The 26,920-nt window shown below is 40.5% G+C and overlaps 1 protein-coding gene across 1 annotated transcript in view; it reads left to right on the top strand.

The window, feature by feature from the left end:
• The window catches only part of tle2b (TLE family member 2, transcriptional corepressor b), a 70,118-nt gene that overhangs the window by 9,267 nt on the left and 33,931 nt on the right, over nt 1-26,920 (top strand). Inside the window, exons 2-4 of the mRNA XM_070908952.1 lie at nt 1,598-1,695; nt 3,447-3,510; nt 17,822-17,866. Of these exons, the coding sequence (XP_070765053.1) occupies nt 1,598-1,695; nt 3,447-3,510; nt 17,822-17,866 (207 nt within the window). The remainder of the gene's footprint in view (nt 1-1,597; nt 1,696-3,446; nt 3,511-17,821; nt 17,867-26,920) is intronic.

Raw genomic sequence — 26,920 nt, 5'->3', positions numbered from 1 at the left:
CTGCACTGTGCTGCTCAGTTTGTATGGATGGATGGACATGTGAACAGATGAACAAATGGGTGGATGGATGGATTCATAGTTAGCTTGGGTACCAGAGTACATCCATACCAACCAAAACACATCCTCCATTGTTTGAGAAGTTTTATCCTAGCTCATGTAAAAGCTGCATTTTGTGTCTTGGCTGTTTGCCAGTGCCAAATCACAGTGAAAGGAAGCTTAATTTCGAGGACCACAGTAGCCAAGAATAGGTATTATGACATCAGTAACCTTGAACAGGGTAAGATTAGCCCAGTTTATTCAGCTTGCTGCATCAGTTTGTAATTCAGGCTGAAAAGACTGGTGTAGGTTGGGTGTAGGGTGGCACAGGGTTCAGTCCCCAGCTGTGGTGCTTCAGGTTTGGCTGGATGCACTTATCAATGCAGCGGGCAGCATTTGTAGGGTGGGATGCTGATGAGGTGTCCGTTTCTGAACTAGCAGTGCAGAGGTTGGTGGGATCTAGGTGGGATAGTGTGAACCTCAATACTCCTGTTGAGGCTGATCACTGACAGGTGATAAGATGTGTCAGAGACACCTGGCAGTCTGCATCCTCCCCAGGCTAACAGCGGGAGCCCCACTGTGCAGGGAAAAGCAGCCCGTCCAAATTGGTAGAAAAAGGGAGAAGAAGGCAAAAAAAAAGATGGTTTCTTCTTACATAAAAATCTCCTCTGAGAATCCATAATATCAAAAAAACAACCCCACAGCCACTTTTTTTTCTACTGTAGATTTTACTGACTACAAACTAAGCCCCATCCCCAAACATAAACAACCGCAGCATCAAAAAACATCCACATTGCCCTTGTTTCTAAAACTTCCTGAAGACCATGGAGAAGGAGGGTGGCTGTCGAAAGTGCTTCAGACAGACGTGGAGGGTTGGTGGTGGTGGTGGTGGTGGAGGTGGAGGTGAGGTGAGGTGAAGTGAGGTGAGGGTGGGGGTGGGGGCGGGGGTGGTTGGACCCCTGGGAGGTGCTTGTTTTGTTGGGCCTTCTTTAGCTTTTAGCAGGTGAGAGACGGTGCCGTGATTCCCTATAAGTTATTCATTTGACGTTTCCTCCCTTCTCAGCTCTTTGTAGGCTGGAATACATTAGCAACCTGGCAGAGTGGAGAGGATGCTAATGTGGAAGAGAGGGAGAGGGAGAGGAGAGGAAGAAAGGATGGGGGCAGTGGAGGGAAGGAGGCAGAGTCATTAGAGGAGGAGGAGAACAGAGAGAGAGAGAGAGAGAGGACACTGCTTTATGATGTGTGGGAAGAGGAAGTGACCTTCCCTCTCACTTTCATCTTGGCTTTTTTCTCCCCTTGCCTTGCTCCCAGACACACGCATGTGCAGAGGCTCACACACACACATGCTTGCCTGCACACACACTCAAATGTATGGCGCATGCAGGTGTACATGTGCCTACACAAATACATTACAGGCACCATGCATACAATCTCTTCACTTGAGCAGGCACACACACACACACACACACACACACACACACACACACACACACACACACACCTCAGTATCCGTTTTTCATCCTTTCTTTCTCTCCTCCTCTCTCTCTTTTTTCTGGTGCAGGTCCCCTTGCAGCCTGGCCAGTCTTTCAAGTTCACAGTCCTGGAAACTCTGGACCGCATCAAGGAGGAATTCCAGTTCCTCCAGGCGCAGTATCACAGGTACACTCACAAATATTATATTTTACACATGGCACATACAGTATACAGACATGCATGACTATGCATACAGAAATGTCCACATATTATTTAGGGATATAAATTCACACCATAAATAAAGGGTTAACAGTTATTATTATAATTCTTTATAATCAAGAAGAACTGGTATGAAAGGTATGAAGAATCACTCTTCCACACTTTTTTTATATTGTATATTTGCTACACTAAATGTAATAATTGTAAAAACAACACACTGTAATTCAGTTCAAAGGAAGTGGGTGTTGAATTCTTGAATATATGAACCAGTAAATATAATATGACAGCATGTAGGTGCTAGGTGCTGTCCTTTAATCTTTATTACTACACTGCATGTACAAAATATTGAAGACTGATAGTGAGTTGCAGCCCTTCATACTGAATCTAGTCTCAACCATCTCAAAGCTTTACACACTTCCTCTAACTCATCATTGCTGCCTTAATCCATACATCGCTTTCTTTGTAATAGGTATACATTTACAATAAGGGATCATAGTTGTTACCTACATTCACTCTGTCAGTGTGCCTCAAATGTCCTTTTTACATTCACTGTCTTTTTTAGTGCAGAGATTTCCAGTTTCTCCCATCATATTAATAGAATTAAACGAATATATTGTATTATGCAAAATGATTTAGTTATTTCTACTAATTGCTCTTGCCATTACACTCTGTTACAGTATAACATACAAGTTGTGGATAACTGAGATTATAGTTTCCAACGAAATCTAATGCAATTTAGGTCTTTTTTTCCCCTAAAGCTGGAGGTCACTCCTGGTGGTCACGTCATCATCTGGCTGACCAGAAGTGACCTTGGCTAAGAGAGATAAACCATCCTAGGTTAAAACATCGGACATCTTGCTCACACCTCAGTGGGCAGGCTGAACAGCCTACTGCGATACAGCAACACCACTTTACTGCCCGCCAATGGTGGATCGCAGTGACACACACACACACATACACACACACACATACTCACAAAAATGCAAACAGCTACAAATATCTGTTCATGTACACTATTAATGTTTATTAACATTAATACTTAATTACCAGCATGATGCTATAGGGTTTCATAATAATAAACCATCTGACTCACCTGTCAGTCAATATCAAGCTCTGCTTCACCGTTTCTGAATATTGGCCAGATAAAGTGGTTGGTAAATTCTTTCCCACCTCTACCTGACGGTTTAAACAGTCCAGAAGAGATGCATATTAATAATGCCAATAATGAAGCCTTTCCTGAATAACTAGGGGATTTTAAGAAGCATTTTCAAAGTTTTGTCTTTATTTCATCCATTATTGACAAATGTAATGCATTGGAAACAAGTTTCAAAGCACTTTGGAAATAACCAGACCTGGACAACAAAAAGGCACAAACTCGACATGAAATGTGATTCTTTGTCAGGACCCTTTGGGCTTAGTGGCAAAACTCTAACGTAAACACACCAATGTACACATGACATATAAACACTAATTAGACACATTCCCACACACATGAAGGTGTGATGAATTGCAGCGGTGAGTAAAAAACACCCTGCTGGCAGTCGCTTCCGTGAAGGTGATATTTTTCAGTGTCACTTTCAGCAGTAATAGGTAGCCCGCCTTAAACTATGTTTGACCTGTGCAATGTCTAAGTCCTGTGGAAATTATAATTTATTTCAGTGGATGCAAATACACCATTTAATCCGTGTGTGTGTGTGTCCTTTTTCGTCCTTGTGCAGCCTGAAGCTGGAGTGTGAGAAGCTGGCCAGTGAGAAGACTGAGATGCAGAGGCACTACATCATGGTGAGTCCAATCAGACCTTTACCAGAGGTGTATGGTGATTTGCTAGTCTGACTGGGCTACTCAGAAACTCTGAAAAGAGTCTGATAGGTTCTTATATAGGAATTTCAATCAGGGGAGTTGTATCTCTGCTTTTGATTTCCTGGGTTGATGTTGTTTAGTGTTTATGTCATTTAGGGGTAAAAGTTTGTCTCTTTATTTTTCTGTTGTTCTTCCTGTGTGCCTCTCATTCTTTCTCAATATTTCTTTCTCTCTCTGTTTGAACTTCTCATTTTATTTACATCAAAAGGCTGTTATAACAGAAAATAATGCCAAGACATATTGTACTCCCACAAACAGATTATACCTTTAAATCATTTGAAATGACATCCTAACATCCAGGCTTGATAACATGCAAGTTTGTAAGCATTAATATTGTTATCTCTCTAATGTCTGGCCTCTATTTACTTTGAAAAACATGTTATTTGCAAGTTATACAAACCATCACTAAACCAATATTACATGTTTTTCTTTCTGTTTCTCACTATTTATCTTGCTCACTTTTACCTCTCTAAAACTTACCTCTTTCCATGTCTCTCCCCATTTTTTTCCTCCCTCAGACCCTCTATCTTGCTCAGTCTGTTTCTCCGTCTCCTCTTCCTCTCTGTTTTCTCTCTCGTGCGCTAACAGCCTGAGCTCCCTTTGTGTCGGTGTGTCTGTGCGACTAAAGGCTCACATGTATCGTAAGCCTTCGTCTGTGGTACAAAACCCACATCGAGCCGACCAGAATACGATATGCACCATCTGCTAAGCTGCTTGCATTTCATAAACCTGGGAGAGCAGGCGGGATCAGGGCCGTAAGCTAGATAGACACACAGATGGATAGACAGAAAAATGGATAGAGAGAGAGAGAGAGAGAGAGAGAGAGAGAGAGAGAGAAGCAGGCAGACAGACAGGTAAACAGACAAATGGATATAGAAACACACAGACAGACAGGCAGAAGATAAACAGATAAAAACACAAACACACAGGTGATACAGCGCACACACAGGCATTCATCCTACACACACAAACACACACACACGCATCCTTGTTCTTCTGTTCTTATGAGGACTTTCCATTAAAGATCTTTATTCCTCCGGCCCCAACTAATCCTAATTTTAAATCTGGTAATAACTGACAGTGTAGTAAATCCCTAATAATATCAAAACTTGTCAAAATTACATAAATATTTCTCTAAATGAGGTAACTATGTAATGAAAAAAACTGATAATACTGTTGAACATTATAGTAGTTATTATTATATATTTTAGTAGTTATACTAGTTAAAGCGAGGCTACGTAACTTTTGAAGGAAGGAATAACACACTCTTTCTCTTACAAGTTCTCACTGCACGGCAAAATTGATTCATCAGAAATAAAACACCCTTGTCCAATTCAATACACACCTTACTTGGTCTGGTATGACCAGTAGCTTATGGTGGTTAATGTTAGCTAACAAACCTTAAGTAGATGTTGCTGTGTAACTGAAATTAATGTATCATTTTATTGACTTTATGACTCTTCTCTCTGACTTGTTGTAGTCATTCTGTATACTTACACTGAAGTTACGACTCCTCTCTTAGTCACATCCTTAACCCAATAGAGGACTGTTTTTATCACATTTTGAAGTTATTGCATTTTCTGGCAGTTGCATAAACCCAATACAACTTTGAATAAATCATGTACTGCATAATAACAAATTCATACAATTGTAAAGCCAAAAACATGTCGAGGTTTTGTTTAGGATCTTAAACTACCCAAACACGAACCCTCAACGTGGTCCTTTTAAAACCAGAAGGACTTGTCAAACTGACCTCATTTCACAAAAATATCCTCACTATGCTTTACAAAGTGCTAAAAAACACAAGAAGAAAGATGTGCACATAAATATGATACAGTGTAGAACACACACAAAGAAAAATCCTCTGGAAACCACAGCCGTCTCAAAAACACCAACTTTCCTAATCTCAGGCACTCCCCATTTTAGCTGTGGTTTCACAGAATTACTGTGTGGAACAACCAGCCCAGACAAACATCCACCTTCTCCACTGCAAATCCTCACCACCCGATTTCATACAATAGGAGTGGTGGCATGCCAGCGTAGATGCAGTTCCCTTAGACAAGGGCAATGGATGACATTTGATTGAACTTTGTGCATATTAAATGTCACGGCCTTTGCTCCACTGGTAAGCTAAGGAGGGAGAGAACTAGCACAAGATTATCTTCTGCCATATGTTTAAATTCAACACTAGGCTTTAACAGTTCCTTTTGGCAGGAGGTCAGGGAGCTGCAGATGCAGATGACATATCCATATAGGTTAGCATTGCAGATGGTTAGCACTCCAGGCTATATTATTTGAACTGGGGCTCGCTGTGGTGTAGTGGATGGCTAACACACTGCTATGCTACTTCATAGGCATGGCTCAGAAATGAGAGGGAGGGGACGATGGAGAGAAAATGAGAGGGAGGGGAGAGAAAGAGAGGCTCAAAGGGAAAGATAGCTTGAGAGAAAAAAGGCTCAGAGAGTGTCAGACAGAAAAAAACTGGGAGCTGCTGAGAGAGGGAGGGAAGAATACAAAGGGAGGCAGAGATAAAGAGAATAACAGAGGAGAGGGAGAGAGTGATAGAGGCAGGAGAGAGATACAGAGGGAAAGAGAGAGAGTGAGTGAAAAAATGCTGAAAAGGAAAGAGAGAGACGAAATGAGAAAGAGAGATACCAGGGGACAGAACTGCAGAACGGAGAGATGGAGGGTGAAAGAAAAGATGCTGTGAAGGGATGAAATGGAGAGAGAGGGAGAGAGAAAAAGGAGAGTATGCAACATAGAGTGCAAGAGAAAGAGATAGTGATGTGTTTGTGTGGGGGGGCGTGAAATGAAAGAGAGAGAGGGAAAGAGAGAGAGAGGGTGCACGCACAGACACGTAAATAATGTGAAGCAACAACGGACTCGCTGCGCCCACAGAGGAGATAACCCAGAAGGCTATATTTAGCTCGTTAGGCCTGTCATCCACACTGAGGCCTGTTTCCACAGGCTGAGACTCTGCTCACCACGCTGCACTGCTCCTGCCTTTACTATTCATCAGTTTTAAGCTCTTTAAATACTAGGGTGAGGGGTTGGAAAGTAGGGACATGGTTATATAGGGTGATACAGGGCTGATGCATGCAGGATTTTTTGTGAACTTTAAGGCTTTAACACCCAAGATGACTTGACAATTAAGAAAGCATACATTTTTTCTCTGTATGGTGGCAATCTTTGGGGTAGTTTTTGCACTGTTTATGTGTTTTCGCAATGTGGTCTTTAGTGATTATTTGGTGAGACTATCCACCCAAGTAAAACAGCTTGACCACGATTGTTTCCTAATCTAAGTATTTATTTTAACACAAACCGCAATCTGTCCCCAACCCTAACCAAGTCATTTTTTTACCTAAACTTAACCAAACCTCAACTATATTGCTGTCACATCAGAAAAAAAGTTTTATTTTTGCAAAGGTAACTTTTGGTGGGTTTTGGAGGGCACTGACAAATAATGTCTCAATGAGGGCGTCAAATGAAAACGCTTGTATGTGTTGTTCTGGAAGGTATTTACAAATTATGTATTTTGATGTTTTATTTTGAGGACTTCTATTTGGCACTATCTTTATCTAATGAAGGACTTTAGGTCGAAACGTTAGCAGCTGTACTTTATTAAAAACTCTTACTATCATCTTGAATGTCTGCGTTTAACGACAACTGAGCTACCAGGACAGCTTGAATATATCAATGTTATACATGAGAAAAAGCACATTAAAATTTCAACATAGAGACAGCACAAGTGGTTTAACTCATTTTTGTGTTAACAACCACAAGCAATTAGTTTTATCTTTTATAAACAATCATTTAAAACACATTTTGCATGGTATTTACAAATGTTTTATTTATTTGATTAAAATGTGTATTCTTTTATTCAGTTTTATTATTGTGTCTGAGAAATAAAGTTTTCACACGTCACGCTTTTGTAATATTAGTGCTCTTTAGGCTAATGGCAATCACCACTAAATGTAGTTAATAGTGCTGAAATAGACCAGTAGACTGAAAACGTCCCCACCACATTTAACTACTTGAGAGGATGTGACACTGAAGTGAGCCACTAACTGCAGCGATTTTGTATTTGCTGAAGAGCTGTACTTTTCTACCAGCCATCATGTTTTAACAGGAGGTGTTAGTTTTACTGTGCTGCTAGATATCTTCTTATGGCATGGAACTTTTCAAAGTCGAGAAGTTTGTTTTTCCTCACATTTACTACTTTATTTCTATGGTTGGCAGTGGGTATGTTTTACACATTTCACGCTTGGAGAGATGATGCCATAACGCTCTGAAATTGCTCCTGTCCGTGGAGTGTTGCTGCAGTAAAACCGCAGAGCCAGGTTTGGATAGAGTGTGTTTGTACGTTTGGCAGACCCCACTCTCTGTATCTCTTTTTGGATGGAGTATATGTTTTATATTGGCTGCTCTACCAGACTGCCTCATTTCTTTGTATGCGTTGAGAGGCTTTGGCAATGTGTAACTTTAGCGGTAGCTGCAAACACACAAACATCAAGTCACACACATTGAGACTGTCTGTGGGCGTCTTGCTTTTCTCCTCCTGTTGTATTTATAATTCATGGCTCTCAGATTTCACTGCTCTCCTGGAATTCCACTGTGTATTTTTAAATAAGGTTGCATTGTAGCCCTGGCTAATCAGGGGGCGTAGATGTGTCGGTCACATGCTTACGCAAAGTGCAAGCGAGTCTCCCGCCTGGAGAGCTGTGTTCACCCCTGCTGTCCTGAGGTTGAATCTTGCAACGAGCAGATACACAAGCAAGAGGCTGAGTGGAATGTGAAAGAAGAGGAGATAAAATAGTTGCCTTGCATCATAAAAACCCAAAAGTCAACATTTGAATCCAAAAAGACCTTTGTGTCAATCTCTCCTTTCTCTCCTTCCTTTCCTCGCTGCCTAGATGAAGTGGACTGTTTTAAGACTTTCTGGCCTAAAATGGGAAAACCTTGATGATAGCCTTATGACATCAGCTTTTACAGGCAAATACACTGTATGATGTAGTTCAGTTGCTGCCCTGGTTTTCTCCATTTTTTTTCTTTGAAGGATTAAATGTCTTCAGAAACTTTTTTTTCCCAGTTCTGCAGCCTTCCTCTCATTTCTACTGTCAAACACAAGACAAAACTCTTATGGGGGGAGTGGACAGCCCAGATCCTTTAATATAAAGTATAAAAAAGACATGTCTACTGGAGGGTGACAGCTCACAGTTGGGAATCGCATGAGGTGTCCTCTCCAACACTGTGTGTATGTGTGTGTTGAAGTGAGGTGCAGAGGCGCTGCAGGGGTCTGATGTTAATGAACGGTCATGCTGCTGGCAAGACACAAAATATTTTTCATCAAATTTCATGATACAAGATAATGATGTCATATTGAATTGCATATGACCACATTTTCACTCCTGTTAAGTCTGTGTGTTGCTGAGCAGTGAGGCTGTTACTCTTTATTTGAAATTCAAACTTTCAAATAAAGAGTGTACACACCTGAAAACACATACTTTAAAGTGCACACGCACACAACTTGATTAGAAGTCACATGTTAGTAGCCTGATAATCTGAATAAAAGGCCATTTTGTTTCATTTCAAATCCCTAAACAAATCTGAGACGTGGGTTGCGTTCAAATTCATTGGAATGGCATACGTGTTGTTTTTCATTTTTGATTTTTTGAAAAGTGACACCTCTAGTGGACAGTAATGCCACAGTAAAATTCTTGCAACGTGCATGATAAGAACCTGCAGGTTCACTGTGTAAAACCGATCCAAGAAGGTGTAAAGACTAACAGGCTTACTTTGGTTGAAAACTAACCTAAGCTAAGCTGCCACTAGTGACTTTAACGTTACACTTCCTGCTGTTGCTTCACGATAATTGTCTTAATCAGTTCTCTTTGCTAGGAAGACTTTTACTTTAAGTGTCCTGCAGAAGGTGTTGCAGTTTATTAATACATACATTTAAGTTGGTAGTTAAACATTAATATTATGACTTAACGTTACAAAAGTTCTCTAATTTCTGTAGTTTAAACATTCTCACGTTCATAAAGAACAATGTGTCACTGGTCGAAAAGTAAACACAGTAGCAAATATTCTCAAATATTTTGTTAAATGCTTTATATCGCTATTATATTGCTTTGATTTTTATATTACATCATACATTCCATAAAAGTGCTGTCAGTAGTGTTTTTACATTTTGTCTAATTATATTTTCTTGAAGCCTGTATCAGGACTGTATCATGGCCCCAGTGTTTTGTCTCATGCCTGCCATGCGGTCATTTTATGGAACATTGTGAGTGTGTGTGTTTGCGGTATATGTGTGTGCGTGCGTGTGTGTGTGTGTGTATCAATGTGCGGCGTCCGTTCAGTACAGCCCCTCAGGCAGAGATGAAGTGTGTGTGTGTGTATGTGTGGATTAATGCGGTGCTCTCAGCCTCTTACTCTGCTCCCAGCTCATCTGTCTGATTCAGGCTGACACACTGTGTTCTCTTCAGCAACATTACAGTCACAGACTGCTTGAGAAAGGGGGAAGGGAGGAGGAGGTGGGGGGGTTAGAGAGAGGCAAGGAGAGAGGAAAAAATAGAGAGAATATAAGTAATAAGGGAAGTGAAGAGAGAGATGGGGACAGTGAGATAGATAGATAGAGAGAGAGAGAGAGAGAGAGAGAGAGAGAGCAAAACAGACAGAGATGAAAGAGAAATATGAGAGAGAGAGAGGGCACAAGGGCATTGGCAGGGAGTGCAGAAAAAGGAAAAAAACAGAACAAGGACATTGGCAAAGAGGGAGAAAAGAAATGGAGAAGAAACACGGCAAAGACAAAAAGGGTGCACTTTTGTGTGTGAGTATGATAGAGCAAAGGAGATGGAGGAGGGGTTGAATAGACAGAGAAGAAGATGAAGAGAAAAGCCACGGATGGGAGAAAGAGACGGAGAAATGAGACTGATGTAAGATAGCAGGAAGGAAGAGGGCAGAATGTGAATAGGGGTTGCTCCTCTCTGAGCCAAACGTTGCTTGTTGCCATCCCATAGTGGGAGTTGGCTAGGGGATTTTAATCGGGGCCAGATGTAGGGAAGGATTGAGTCTGTTTTAAGAGTCTTAAACCTGTCTGAACTGTCTGGAGCAGGAGAAGCAAACAGGATGGGAGTGTTCATAAAGATGGACGGGGTCTCCCTTGCGGTACATACTGTACACACGTGTTTATAGATATAATAGATATAAACCCCCTGAAATTCAAGGTCAGTGCTATCCAGTTGTTGTTCTGGCTCTCCCTCTGATGAAACTGGCTGCAAGAGAAGCTGCAGTGAGGCTGAATGTCTGCCGTGACTGATTTAGTCGTCACCCGCTGACAGGACACAATGGAGAAGTCAGAGCCTGCTAACCTAACCTCTGATGTGGGTTAGCGCAGCGTGCTAATAAATGTTTTAACATCAGTGGTATGTGTGTGTGTGTGTGTGTGTGTGTGTGTGTGTGTGTGTGTGTGTGGGCGGGCAGATGAAAGAGACAAGCTCACCCGAGAGACACCGATGAACAATGCTTTTGTTAAGGATTTTACACGCATCCACACACACACACACACACACACACACACACACACACACACACACACACACACACACACACACACACACAAATAATACATGCAGGAGTAAACACAAGCTGCTTGCACACACATGTAAGCAGCACACACACATACTGTATGAATACAAACAACACACATGCACGTGTATAGATTTACACACACACGAATGTCCCATTTAGATAAATCACCTTGGATTAGACCCACTTCCTAAAGCTCATTTTTAAAGTCTGCCAGCCTTATTCGCAGAATGCATTGAAGAGATAGAGGGAGAGAGAGAGTCTGGCACCGTCGTCTGACACTCTCTCAACACCATGAGGGTGGAGGGAGGGAGGGGGTAATGAAAGAGCAAACACTCCCTGAAGAATGAAAGAGTGGAAAGAGGAGGGAAACACAAGAGTGATGGAAGAAAGAAACAGAAAGAGAGAGAGAGAGAGAGAGAGAGAGCGCAGCTCATTGAGAGAAACGCAGAAATGCTTTTTGTCCATCTTGCCCAGATGATGACAGTGCAACGTGTATGTTATTAGATAGACGTTAGATACGGGGTATGTTCAGAAGAGTGGAACGTAACAGTGCGATCGGATAAACAAGAATTACACTGCAGCCTCATTTATCGAAAGCAAGCCGCCTGCTGAACTGACATAACGAGCCAAAAAGCAGGCAAAAACTGGAGCGACGATAATGGCAGTGTGTGTTAGATGGAGACTCTGCTGCGCATCTCACAATGTGTGTGCATGTGTTTTTTTCATATTTATAAGTTTACACCGGAAATTGAAAACAATTTAAAATTTTATTCCCCTCAATTACGCAAAAGCTTCTCTTGCAAATAGAGTTGCACATATAAGTCTGTCAAAGTTTTAAAAAGTACATAAAACCTAAAGGCTTTGCAATAATGACAAAAATGTTTTCTGGTTTAAAGAAAAAAAAATGCTGAAGCTTGAAGACCCTTTTTATATGTTTCTGTTTTGCTGAAGATTCAATTCAAGAGGAACTCAATCTACACTTACCATAATAAATATATTTTAATTTCAATATTTAAACAGATAAATTACCTCTTCATCATAGACTATTGATAGAATATTCTTTTATGGAGAAATTTACTCTGGCATCTAACTTACCCAGTTCAGTAAATTATATATTTGTGTTCATGCAGGTTTGTCAGTAAGGATAAAATGAAATCTCTTGATACTAATGGATAATTTTCTGGTTTGGAATTATGATTTTGAACAGATTTTGGTCGAACAGTCACATAATTTGATAAGACATGTAGTGGATAGACATTTTGGCAACCAATCACAACAATGTCTATATCATGATGTTTCCTCATCATAAGGTAGCTGAAATATTTTGTCAGTTGTCTGGTATAGTGTAGCCTGGAAATATTCACTGTTCACATGGATGCACATGTACGATCAGATGTATGATCACATATCATTCCTGATAAATCATTCCTATTTGACATTAACATTGCATTCTTCACATTTCAGTCTACTTTCAAAAAATAGTAATATAAATACACATAGTAGTCACACACACACACACACTGCTCTCTTTCCCTGCTCCCTTGGTGGGCAGTGCTGGGTGTTCTTGGTAAGCGACGTCAGCCAGTTGGCTTAGTGCCCCTCTGCCAGGCTTAGCACACACACACACACACACACACACACATCCACCACATGCGCCTTGCAATCTGCTACACACACATACACACAACCCACGTAGACAAGAGATCTTACACAGAGTGCTGAATGAGAATGCAGTGACACAACAGAGGGATTATATAAGGCACAACGGCGGCCATGGGGGGGGGGGGGGGGGTAATTGGAGGTTGGGGGGTGGGCAGGCAGTTAAGAGAGGATGAACCTATTAAAAACTGACTACAGCAGACAAAACACATACTGTACCACTGCAATTTCAACTGCTAATGCAGTGTGGTTATTACTATGCTGCAGTCTAGACCACAGTCATAGTACACCTGTTACTACTGTAGTCTGAATGACACACATATATTTTTTATATTTAGGTCTATGGACAAAGACTGTAAGATTAAACGTAAATTGTCTGTGACGAGTTGTAACCGCGTGCTGTACTACACACATTCACCGACTACAAAGCACAGTTGTTACTACACTACAGTCCAGACGAGACTCCCATAGAGCGTTGTCACAAGGGTGCTGTACAGACTGCACAAACGGTACAATAGTCACTTCACTGCTGTCTAGCCTACACCCACAGGACAACTGTTTCTACATTTCAGTCACTTAGTCTTCTCCTTTCTGCCTCTTCAAAGGAAACCCTGACTGGACCAATTAATGGTGGAATTGAATTGTGTTGCCCATTCAGCTCGTAGCTTCTTGTCACCTGTTGGTGTTTGGAGTCCTGAGATGCTAACGCTGCTTTCTGTTTGAGAATCACTGTTTTGTCTTTAGACTGGATGATTCAGATTAAAGTCCTGGAAAATGAACAACCTTCTAAACCGCTTTGAGCTGTCCTGAAAGTGACACTGTTCTCAATCTGACCTCACTGTGAAGAAGCGAGCAAAGAGGAAATGATCCTGCATGGACCAATGAACTATCACTATTTGATATTAGTGCTGCAGCTCTCTAGTGGCAGTACAATGAAGGGCATTAGTACATAACGCTGTGAATAACCTCCTGCTGCTTGGAGGATGACTTGCAAAGTTTTGCTTGCACTTGTATATTGTCCAAAAGGTGGAAAAGTGATCGGTGATACATTCTGTGTTGTCACAGATGTCTTTTCTAACCCCCGATGGGCAGAAAAAGTACAGAAGTGCTTTCACTAGCACTCATTATGCAGAGTGACCCCGATGAGAGTTATGTACTGCTGGGTTGTTTAATGTATCGTATTTTATAAACTCATATGTTTATAGCTATAGCTGTCAAATAGTGGAGTAAAAAGTACAATAGTTCCCTCTGAAATGTAACTGTAGAAGAAAGTAGCACAATATGGCAGTACTCGAATAAAGTACCAGAAGTACCAAAAAATTAGCACCTGAGTAATTGTACCTGGGTACATTCCACCACTGCCAGCAGGACATACTGTGTAAAACATTTGCATGTAATATCTTAAGAATTTGATATACCATTGGTTGTAGCTTTTCTCTTACCTTGGATGTTCATGAACCTGAAAAACTTCATAACTTCATACTTCAACTGTGGAATGCATCAACGTTAATACCATTTCTAATTAAACATTCTCAATGAAACTTGATAGATTCCATTGAGCCCACTGACTCTCAAAAATGCATCAAGGTTCCTTAACTTTTACTGTCTCTAACCCAAACCTATTTGCTTTCACTCTGGCTTTTCAGAGCTGCCTTCCCATCATACCTTTATTGCACTCCTTTCCATAATGCCGTGCTGGTTACATATAGTCAGTCCAGAGTCGAGAGCTCTCGCTGAGGCTGCCTGCTGAAGTGAGTTGTGTTGTTACTTACAAGGTTGTATTCAGATACTAGGGCCCTGGTTGAGGCACTCAGCAGTTAGTGTAGTGGGAAAAAAGCGAGATACTAAATGAAAAGAGGATGTTGGAGAGGAGAGAATGAAAGAGGAGCGAGTGAAAAAGGGAAACGGAGAGTAATGACAAGCGAGGTGGAGAGATGGAGGGAGGATTAATAAGGAGAGACGGACAGGAATTGAGTTAAAAAGATGGGGAGGGCCGAGGTGAGGTGTAATGATGGAGAGGTGAGGAGAGAGGCTGATGAGAGATGGAGGGAGAGAGGAAGAACAAAGAGAGATGTCACATATCTTTCATGTCGAGAGGGTTGGAGGAGAGGCAGACATGGAAACACAAAGAGCTAGCTGAAGTATATTTGTGTGTGTGTGTGTTTTCAGGTGTGTACATACTTGTCTGAAGTATGGGTATATTTTTACATGTGAAAGAGATTCCAAGCAATGATTGCATATGTTTTTGTGTGCATGAAAATACTTTTTGCTGTCTATCCATGAGAGAAATAGAAAGAAAGAAGAACAAAATACACAGCGGAGGTGAGGGGGAGAAAGGAGAAAATATAGATATAGCACTCAACAAGGAAGAGAGAGAGCAAATATACAAAGCGAGCGAGCCAAGCAGAAAATGGCAATAGAGAGAGAGAGAGAGCATGAAATAGAAAGAGAACATAAAGGAGAAAGATGATTGATAGAAATGACTAAAAGGAGAAAGAATGAGGGAGTGTAAAGGACAGAGACGAAAATGATACAGCAGATAGATAAAAATGAGATAAAAAGGGGAGATAAAAGAGAAAGAGAGTAATGGGAGAGGAGAGGGAAAGAAGGTGCAAAAAAAGAAAGAAAAGGATAATTGCCAAGAAAGACTGAAAAGGTGTTGACAGGAAACAACGAGAGAGAATGCACAGGAGGAAGAAGGTGACGAAGGAGAGATGGGACAAGAGGGTGACAACAGAGGAACTGCATAAAGTAAAGCATAGATAGACTCCTTCAACTCCTTCAAAATCTGCCTCCTGTTTTTGATTTTTAGCTGATCCTTTTTTTCTTTTATATTCAACTGTAAAACAATTTATAATCATATATATATTTTTATATATAATTATTAATCTGCATCTACATTTGTTTTTCTTTCATTATAGTAATCTATGTAGTATAGTAATGTCATTGTACATGATGTTTGCTATATTTTGTATGTAGTCTTGTATGGTGTAGTAATGCGGAAACCTTACAAAACCTTGCACAGTGTGATGTGGCAGTGCTGTACTTAATTATGTTCATGCCAATAAAGTAAATTTGAATTTAGGTAGAGAGGTACATACATGGATAGAGACACACAGACAAAGACAGCAAGAGAGTAAAATCAGACAGGAAATAGAGAGATATACTGAAAAGGAGAGCGAAAGAACATCTGACAGCTAGAAAAAGAAGGAGAGGAATAACAGAGAGAGAAGGAGGGGTGATAGAAAAGACGGACTGACAGCCTCTGAAAGATAGAGATAGGAGTGAGAGGGAGGGACTGAATGGAAGAGAATGGGCAATAAATGGAGAGAGAGAAGAGAGAAAATGAGCAAGAGAATACAGAGAGGACAAGAGAGAGAGAGAGAGAGTGGTGTCTTGCTCTCATCAGTCAGAGCGTTGCTCATCCGGTGGCAGAGGCTGCCTTTGTCACCATGACGGATCCTCGCTGTCTGTGTGCCGCTCGCCACCAACACCATTACAGCACATTACTGATGTACACACACACACACACACACAGAAACGCACACGGGGGGAGAACAACACATTTAGCAAGCACTCACACACGTGCAGAGGTGGTAACACAAGGTATTTAGCCAGCACACACACACACACACACACACATTCAGATATCCATTCTTGGCATAGAAATGTGTTATTGATCATATGATCTGGATACATTATCTGGATTAGTGCTGCGACTAATGATTATTTTCATTTTTAATTTGTCTGTTGATTATTTTCTCAATTAATCAATTAATCATTTGGGTCGTAAAATGTCAGATAGTAATCTGTAAATGCCCATCACAATTTCCTCAAGCCCGTGTTGACTTGTTCAGATTGCTTGTTTTGTCCAACCAACAGTTGGAATCCAATCCAAACATATTCATTAAAACTACCAAAGAAGAAAACTAGCAAATATTGTCATTGGACAACCAGTGAACTTTTATCATTTTTGCTTTAACAGTAACTTATAACACTATGCTCAAAAGTTTCAAGCCTGTTTCACCTCTGACAGAAACACACCCAGTAGTGATGTCACAGTGTCCTGCAGTCATCACTGCAGCAAGGAGAAAAGTTCAATTTGAGATTTTTCAGGGGGTGTTAAGTTACTCTTTAAAAATGTTGTTTGTTGTTTATCGACTAATTGATTAATCAACTAACCCTTGTGAACCTATCCTTCAGGAATGTGGTCAATCTGTACAGATTGCATTTATACCTATCTGAGCTCTGATCACAATGAGACCACCTCCAGATGTGGTCTGGCGTTTTTGATGGCATTCGGATTGCAACGTGTCCTGCATGTACATCTTTCATTAACATGTGTTTTTCCTTGCCTGGATAAAAACTCCAGATACAGGTCATTTGTACCAGGTATAAATGGGGCCTACAATAATACAGTTGTAGACTCGTACTGTAGACACACACTTAACAAACACACACAGGTTGTACAGACAGGTACAGGCACACAGTGCACAGTGGCCTTAGCAAGCATCCACGGAGTCTCATTATTCTGATAGCCACCATACATAGGTCTTCATAGGTGCACAAACACCCATGCATACACACAAACACATAGGCAGGAACCCAACATGGCGCACAGTCATGTTCATTTGGCAGCTGTGCATAGACACAAATAGTCAAACTGTAAAACCCCCTCACACAAACACACACATGCTGAGACAGTGATCGCACATAACTCACACAGAGACATAAATACCTCATTATCTATACACAGAAACACACAAACTTGTTATACTATACACACACACACGCTCTCTTTCTTTCCCATCTTTTCACTCTCCCTTTCTTGCTTTTATTAAAACCACACTGACAAACAGCAGCATATGCAGCTACTCTGAGCAACATATGTTCAATGGGAGATATTGTGTAAGACTGAATGTTAATGTGTGCTGTGTATGAAATGCTAATGAAGGTCTGTCATCTGTGTTTGTCTCCACAGTACTATGAAATGTCCTACGGTCTCAACATTGAGATGCACAAACAGGTAAGAAAGACTGTACTAGTTTTTGTTTTTTTATATACTATACTCACTGGTTTCTGTGTAGAAGTTTTATTTATTGAGTAGGCGGGAGGAGGTGAACGTGTTATTTTACACACAAACATCGTATGCCAGTGTATCATTTTGTGTGGGTGGATTTTTACTATATTTTCTTGTTTCTGTTCTCTTTTATATTTTGTATTTACACAAAGTGACATCCAGATATGTAAAAGAGGTTGACAAATTATTAGAAACACCTTCAATACAATGCTATCCAGTACAAAATGTACCATAGCGTTGGGTCTACTATGTCACATCATACAAGTTTTTCTATTTTTTTGGTCACTCAATATATGTTGGCAGCTTAAATTTCTGTGTGAGATGATGCAGGCAAAAAAAGGAGTGACTAACTAGTAAAAAGGTCAGACCAGAAGCAGGGCAAAGTAATTAATATTTTTTGGCAAAGAAGGACTTTTTTCCCTTTTCTTTTATTTGGTTTACTAATAGTGAGTCAGCAAGAGCAACAAGTGGTTTCAACACTGAGCAATGGATGGCTGATTTTATTAGTTTAGTAAGGGTCACTGCACAACACTCTAGTTTACCTCTCCATGCCTCCGTATGGAATATAAAGTACTGTTGCAGGAAAGCAGCAGAGTGTATTTCTTGCATAATTAATTATTGTACATCCCTGTTGACTAAATGTTTATTTGTGTGGACAGTCTCTTCCTCGGTTATTATCAAGCAAAACAAGAGATGGCTGCTGCAGGTGAGAGAAGAAATTGTGAGAATCCTGATGTGAGAATTAGGGAATACTAATACTACATACAATACAACTGGCTGGTACAGACGGTAACCATAGCAATGGCAAATGTATGTTTTACATAAGTGGTAGTGACAGACTCGGGCTACCTAGACACTAGATGTCGACGAGGCTTAGCTGTTATCTACTGCATGGGATAGTGGGGCCTGGTGTGTGAAATCACCCACTGGTTCTTCCAAACAATGTAAAGACCAAACACCAGGTAGATGCCGATAAAAGAAGGTCAGTGTACATTGTGTATCACTTGCATTTTATCCTCACTGTGTTCTTGAATGAAGACATGTGCCTGATGAGCAGTATGTGCTCGCAGGAGCTGGCGACTGCTCGTCAGTCCCCACACTTGCTGCTAATTTGCTGTCTGGGTCACACTGCAGGAAAGAAAGACAGTCAAATTGCAGACAGACAGATTGTCAGATAAATGTCCAGACAGACAGACAAAAAGGCAGACAGTCAGAAAGCAGACATGAGATCTGTTCCTCTGTGTTGACAGGCCTCCATGCAGATAGACAGAATCATTATCCAGTTGAATGGCATCTTCCTTTAAGGTGACTGCCTGTGTCATCCCCTCTCACTTAATCTATGTATCTGTCATGCTAACTCTCTCTCTCTCGCTCTCTCTCTCTCTCTCTGCGGTGGAAAACAATGAACTCCCAGCATGCCCGGCATATGCATTTAGAAAGCAGCTCATTGTTTGAAACGATCTTCAAATGAAAGCCTCTGGACTTTAACCCCATAATCATTGTGTCATTTCACGAGCAAGGTAATTATAGCACAGAGACATCAAGCAGTGGGTTTCTGTCCAAATACTTGCAGTGCGGTGTACATACTTACTCCAGACTCCTGTACTTGTTGATATTATATCCGATGGTTGAAGTTCGGGATGAGTTTAAGAGTCGGTCAGACATATTAAATCCCACTCCAGATCGTTTGTTCAAAGTAATGTGTTGTGTTCCAGGTGAAGCTGCTGTCAAAAATGCCATTCTGTTCAAACGCTGGAGCCTGTTACCTTAATTCACAGAGAAACATGAATGTAGTAGTTTTCACAGCTCTTTTCGCAAGCCTCTTTTTCCTATTTTGTAGTAAACTTTTGTTTGTTTGTGCTCCTCTAAGTTGCTGTTATTGGTTGAAAGCTGCATATGTACCTAAGTATTTATTTACAATGGAGATAAAGAGTCTGTCCAAACACTTTTGCTGTGACAGCTCCAAACTAACATGTTGAAACCACACAAAACCGTATATGCCGCTATATATCACCTCGCTGGAATTCCATTGCTGCTGTATAAATCAGCCTGGATCCCAGTTTTATGTCAGCTTTCAGGATTATAAGAGAAGAATAGGTCGTACTCAGGACATCAAATAAAAATAAATCATCTTAAAATCCTAATCAGCTTTATGTTAGCAAAATAACTGGAAAAGCAAATAATTATGATTGTAATATCTGAGGCAGAATCTGTAGGTACAGGCGAGATTCTTCAATGTGTATCCGAGAACTGGCAGCATGCTATACTATGCATGATTCAAGATGAATACTAACCATTGTATCTGGAAAAGATTATCTAACACGTAGCTTGTCGCACCTTGATGTAAGGTAATGTTTCATTTTAAAAGAGAACAAGATATGCAGAAGTCTGTGTCGGGAACATGTCATCATAACCCTTATAGCTCCAGATTGCCTTCATGTTCATTTCTTTCTGATTCAAATTGAACTTGTTTAAAATGTTGTGTTTGAAACTGAAATTGTTTGAAATTGTTCCCTTCAGCCCTTCATGTTTTATTCTGCAAAAATTCTTCCAAAATCCAAATTCAGCTCTGGTCTCATGGACCAAAGACGTGAACCACATTCGAAAGCAGGAAACCTCAGCTGGACTTGTTGGAATTGTTCCGCTAGTAAAAAAGTGATGTTTTACTCATTCACAGCAGACACAGCTGTTGACAGAGCAATAATCAGAAAGAGGGGGAGAGAGACACACAGACAAAATGAGAGAGATACAAGAATAAAGAGACCAAAAAGGACAGAGTATTGGAAAACTAAGTTTTATAAGCTACCAGTCATTTCATACTGAAAGAAGTTGAACTACAGTATATATTAATTAATTTCTCTTACTGTATTTCAAATTAATGTGAAAGTAGTAGTGCTACTGTATTTTGTAAAAATGGTGATTAGGTTTTCACCTGTAGTCATTTATCTTCACTGTTCATAATGTAAGTTAACAATTAACATAAAATGGCACTTAATTGTTCCCCAGCAGGGAAATTTAAGATTCAAGTAATGATACTTAAAACAAATGAAGCACTAATTCAGTAAATGCAATTTATTTCTGAAAAATGTAATTAGGAGCTTCAGATAGTTTAAAATTTACCATTTTGGTCACAATGACCAAAATTTTAATACGCTACTAAAGTTCAATCCATTTTTAGATTTCGTTGACCTAAACCACCAAGCAAAATGCTGTGAAAGTTGTACTTTAATTAGAAGAAGACAATCTATTACCCAACAGTGTAGACAAAGATAAAGAAAGAGGGAGAGGAAGAGAGGGGAAGAGAAAGAGATGGCTAGCAACAAAGCCAGGCAGTACTGGACTGTCAGCTCCTGTTGCCAAAAAGAAGAAATAGACTGCGGTGCTGGCTGCACCTCTGAGAGGTGGACAGAGGAGGAAGAGGAGGAGGGGGAAGAGGAGGATAGGTGGGGAAGATGACAGAGGGAGACAAAAAGTAGAAAAGAGAGAAATAAATGAAGACGGAGAGGCCTGGTGTCAGGAACCAGTGAACGAGGCTCTGAGTTCAAGAGTTAGCAGGGGGAATATGAGAGAGAAAAGATAGAAACAAAAGTATATGTTTGAGCAGCGGGGATGAAAAAGAGCATATGTGGAAAAAAGTGATTCAGAGAGAAAAACAAGAGAGCTGGTAAAAAGGTAGAACAGGAGAGGTGGTGGGAGAGCCAGAGAGAGAACTATGAGGCAGATAGTAAAAGAGAACATACAGTATCACAGATAGAAAAGGAAACAGGGAAGCGGAAATTGACAGAAATAGAGTAAAAAGAAGGAGGAAGGGGGGGAGAGAGTGTGATAGAATATAAAATGAAGGAACTGTTTTAAAAGAGGATATCAAAAAGAGACTGATAGTAAAAAGAGATAACATAAGGAGGGTGGACGAGGATAAAGCACAAAGAGAGAGGTTGTAGAGGAGAGGGGGTTACAAAGGGAGAGGAGATGGAAAAGTGGGTTGGGATAGTTTGAAAAGAGTAAGATAATTTAGATAAATGAGACTTTGAAGATATAAGAGAGAAGAAGAAGACAAGAAAAAGACAAGAAAAAGAGAGAGCAGGGTAGAGAAACAGGCAGTTAAGAGAGTGAGGGAGATGGAGAAACGGTGAAAAAAGTGAGAGATGGAGGGGAGAGCCAATGTTGGAAAAAAGTGTCAGAGGAAGGAAAAGAGGGGATAGAGATTAATTGAACGGATGAAAGAGGAGAGGGTAAACAGGAAGGAGGGAGCCTTAGAAGAGACAGATAAAGACCTCACAGAACAGATGAGGGGGGGAGAGAAGAGATGGAGATGAAAATTAGAGCCAAGAAAAGAAAAGCAGTGGAGGGAAAAGGAAAGAAAGGGGGAGGGCAGTCAGAGAAAGACGGAGATAGGGAGAGAGAGAGACATCAAGGGAGGGAGGGGAGCTTTGAGCCGCAGTGAGAAATAATGAATCATGAATAGATTTAACAGTATCTGCTCTTATTTCCTCTCCTCCTCCTCCTCCTCCTCCTCTTTCTCCCCCCTCCAGCTTCCTCCTAACATCCTGTCGAGATCACTACTATTGCTTCTCTCCCCTCTCTGTCTCTTTCTCTAGTGCTCGCTCTGTCATTATCAGTGGCAGGGCCATCTCATGTCCCGGCATTAATTGAGCTGTAACAGCCATCCCCTTGCCTTCCTTTTAGCCTCTTTTGCCCCCCCCCTCCATCTCCCTCTCTCTTTCGCTCTTTAAATTTTGCACTTGCTCTCTATCTTCACCCCCCTCCCTTCCCCTCTCTTTCACTATCTTGATCTCCCTCATTTCCTCTCTATTTCTCTCCCTCCTTCTCTTCTTCTATCTGCCTCTCTCTTTCTCAGATGATTGCATCGCAACTATATGAAGGCACAGAAAAGATAACATCTCCCCCCTCCTCTAAGCTGTATGGATACATTGAAACGCACGCTCATGCACGCACATGCCGTCACATTATCTCACTTGGTTCACTTCCATTATCATATCATATCATATATATACTAGCTGTATCCCCTAGAGGAGCAAGGGAGGCTATAAGGACTTTACACTGCTCTCTGTGGTTGTTCTATATTCATTGATATAGCACTTCTGGGGCCTGGATAGTTATTGCCTGTGTCCCCCGCTATGTGCAGACGCACAACATGTATATTCAGTGACTTTGTAATTCAGTCATATACTGTGGGCTCACAGTGGTTGGCACAGGGCAGCTTACCGATATGATGTAGTGCTGTATGTGTTGTTGTAAGGTGTGTGGTGAAAGGATTGAAGCAGGTTTTGTATTGACAGCTGATTCTAGCGGCAGGATAACAGGATGATGGCGGGAGGTGAAGAAGAATAGAAGTTTTGTTAGGCTTCTGTCCAGCAAGAGCTTGTGGCCAGAGTGCAGCCTGGGAAAATGGGAAAATATGGAAGGCAGGAAGTGAATGAGATATATGCCTTTCCTTCCATCAACAGCTAACTTCAAAGGGCCGTGAAGCAAAGCACAGAGCCCACGACTGCTCAGTGGTGGTAAGATGACAACCACAGCAGTACTAAACAACAGCTAAACATTCTTCTCTATGATCATCATGCTTTTTATTTGGTGCATGTCAGGTAGAAGCCTTCACAGGTCCAAAATTGATTTACCTGAACTTGATGTGCATAAATGTAACCTTGAACAAACTTGACGAAAAGGGACCAGAGGATAGACCTGATCCAAAATGGGGTTGACTTGAACACACCAAAACAACAAATGGTCAGGAGCTGATCCACTCAGGAATTAGACATACTGACTCAGATCTTGCAGCATCACAACAGCATCCTACCCAGATCTGATCAGACTGAACATAATTTGGACCCCGTCGGCCCGACTCAGTTTCACATGAAGACCTCTAATTTTAGGGGTTTGTCGATAAAGACAGAGTTGATCTTTATTAGCTCGCTGCATACTGTGATTCTAGTTACTGAAACCTGATTATTTGTCTTATTTTTAAGGACAGAGATTTGTATTGCAGTTCAAACATGACTTCGCTGTTTTCAAGTACAGTGGGCCTTCTAGATGAGATAAAATATTTCCCGCTTGCAGTTTCTACAGCACTCTTGTTGCCTGATGTGTGTACAAATCTCCCTCACTCTCCAGTTAGTTATGTTCTACCTGTTGGGGCGGGGCAACTTACTGTATTATCAGTCTTATTGGCAGATAAAGTTATGTGACATCACTTAATTCCCAATGTAGCTCCACCCACCTGACTAGAGGAGTAATTAAAACTACCTACGTCTGTGAGCAGGGCCTTTAATTCTTGAGGAAACTGAAATTGTTATGTTATACACAGTTAGTTGTGCAGCTATAGCAGAAGGCATATCAAACAGGCTTTTTTGATTACTAAATACCAATAAACTTATGGAAGTAAATGTGTTTATTATGGCAATTGAACATAGCTGTCCAGTGCTATCCATAAGAAGAGTTTTGACTGTGGGGTATTTTGATGGCAGGGAAAGAGTCACTGAATGATGTTAGGCAGTAAACAGCCTACAGTTTGTATGTACAGATATGATGCACACTATTTTACTCGCTGGCCTTGCCAACTGAAATCACCTTGGTGCTATAAATGGTAACATCTCTTTCTTCTATCTTTCGATGAAATGTGTGTTTTGACATGTGCTCATATACTGTACATCTTCACAGTTTCAGAGGTAATGGGTGATTTTAGCAGTAGGGTCCGTTGTTTCTTTGCCAGTAGTGTCCCCCAGTAGACCCTTGGGGCCAGCAGGGAAACTACTGTGGAAGCATTTCAATAACAGCCTAGATAATCGTTTCTAAATGACTGGGTTGGGACCTGACAATGCATCACAAAAAGATGACTGCGAGGGTTCATCCTTACACTGCTGCTGTACATACACACAACATATCCACTTCCTATCAGAAATAAACACCATATTTTAGTGTCTTAATTTTACCTGGAAAAGGAACAGCAGTGCATGAAACACACATGGCCTCAGCTAATGTTGCATCATTCTTTTATTCACCTACTCAACAGTCGCTGCACAATCATATCACTGGAAACAGGAAAATCCTCTTTTTGACTCCAATTTGGATGACTCAGTGTTGTTAATTCATTATGATTATACATATACAACCATTACCACTTTTAGGTGTCTATAAATGTCTCCCTGATTTATTTAGAAATCGATATCCCAAGGAACCAAGCAGCAGCCTGTCTAAGTCAAGCCTGCGTGGTAGCTGATTGAAATACTGTGGACTGAAAGGTTAAAATCCTTCAAATAAGTTGGGCTTTTTGTGTAAGGTTACACATTGATTTGTAACTCCAATTTAGGTTTGCAGGAGAAATTCTTGGTGTTCTTGGATTTGTTGCATATTTGTTTGCATTTTAGTAGCCTGATACAGCAGGATGCTCGGCAACAAGGCTCCTGGGCAGCGAGTGTGCTTAATGAGAGATTAAACAGCAAGAACCTGGAGGGGCCTGTGTAGTTGAAAGCTGGGTCACTATTGAATTTCTATAATAGTTCTTGCTATCCGATGCTAGCCTTCTAGGTGGTTAGGACACAAACAAACTTCATAGTACTGGAGGATAAGAGCAGAATGCTTATGTTTCAAATACTTTTAGTTTTTGCTTTTTAGTTAAACTCACAAAAACCCAACATCCAGTTCACAAATAGGAAAAAGTATGCTACTTAGGTGTATATACCACATATTCACAGAGAGAGCTACAAACGATCGCACAGGAGTGTTTCGAAAGTTCAATGCACAAGTATCATAAAAATCGAATTAATAGATAGAATTAAAAGGGGAGAAACAGAAAAGGAAAAAAAGAAAAGCAGAGAAAAAATACCAGGAAGATGGATGCTAAATATTAAAGGGACCACACTTCTTTCTCTTAATGACTAATAGTCTTTTAATGAGCTTCATTATTTGCCCTTATAGCATTTTGTTAATTCTTCGACAACTGTATTAAGTGTCCAAAATCTCAAGATCAATTCAAGTAAGAAATGTTTCATAAGCAGCAAATGCAGAACGTTGAAGAAGCCTTCTGTAACAGGAGAAGGTATAAGAACTAAGCTTCACGCCAAACTTGGTTTTGAAGGTCAAAGTTACTTTACTAACATTTTACCCCTGTACTCTTCAACCCTTCAAGTCCACATACAGAACCTGTAACTTCTTATTTCTGCTTGACATTTTCAACATAATTTTGTCTCATTTAGGTTGTAATCTGTAAGCACTAGTGTCCTATAATTCTCATCATATTGATCTCTCTTACATATTCCCATGTTTATGTTATTGTTCTATAAGTGTAACAAATACTCTTCATCCATGTTGCAAGCAAAGCAAAGTTCTCCTTTTGTTCTTTTACACATTTTTACCTTGAATTAACTATTTAGTCTGTGGAATCTGCCTGTCAAACATTGACACTTTTGATCATGAATAAAGCCTCAGACCTGTAAGTACCTGGAAAAAAATGTGAGTCATTTTAATTATAATGTAAATGGCCCAGAGTTGAAATTCCTTTACCTTTCAATGTTGAGTATATTTTGTAAAATATCCTCTATAACAATTTAACAGGCTCACGGGCAGAAAGGTGGCCTAGTAGTGAGAGGGAGCATCCCATTACTGAAAGGTATCAGTGTGTCCTTGAGCTGATGGCGAACCTCTAGCTGGTTACTAATTTTAAGGCATTTAGGATGATAACAGCATGAGTTAAAAGCCTAAAAATGACCAGTGAGCAACTGAGAAAGCCAAATAATACACCTTTTATATAGCAGAATGCTTGGTAGCCAGGATTCTTACTTAAACCAGCAGCTCTTCAGTCGCCCTGCAACATGTTGGGTCCTGACCTCCACAATGAGTCACTGAAATTAATATTAATCAGGATATCATTGAAGTTGTGTTAACGGTTCAGCAATAGCTTATACTTTCTTTATACTACAATGAAGAACACTGCCAGGTTAACACACCATAAACAGGATATTATAAGAATCAGTGTTAGCATAT

The sequence above is a fragment of the Enoplosus armatus genome, chromosome 7 (genome assembly GCF_043641665.1).
Source record: "Enoplosus armatus isolate fEnoArm2 chromosome 7, fEnoArm2.hap1, whole genome shotgun sequence".
In the NCBI taxonomy this organism is placed as follows: Eukaryota; Metazoa; Chordata; class Actinopteri; order Centrarchiformes; family Enoplosidae; genus Enoplosus; species Enoplosus armatus.
Note: the sequence above shows the minus strand (reverse complement) of the source record. Positions and strands in the feature narration are given on the sequence as shown.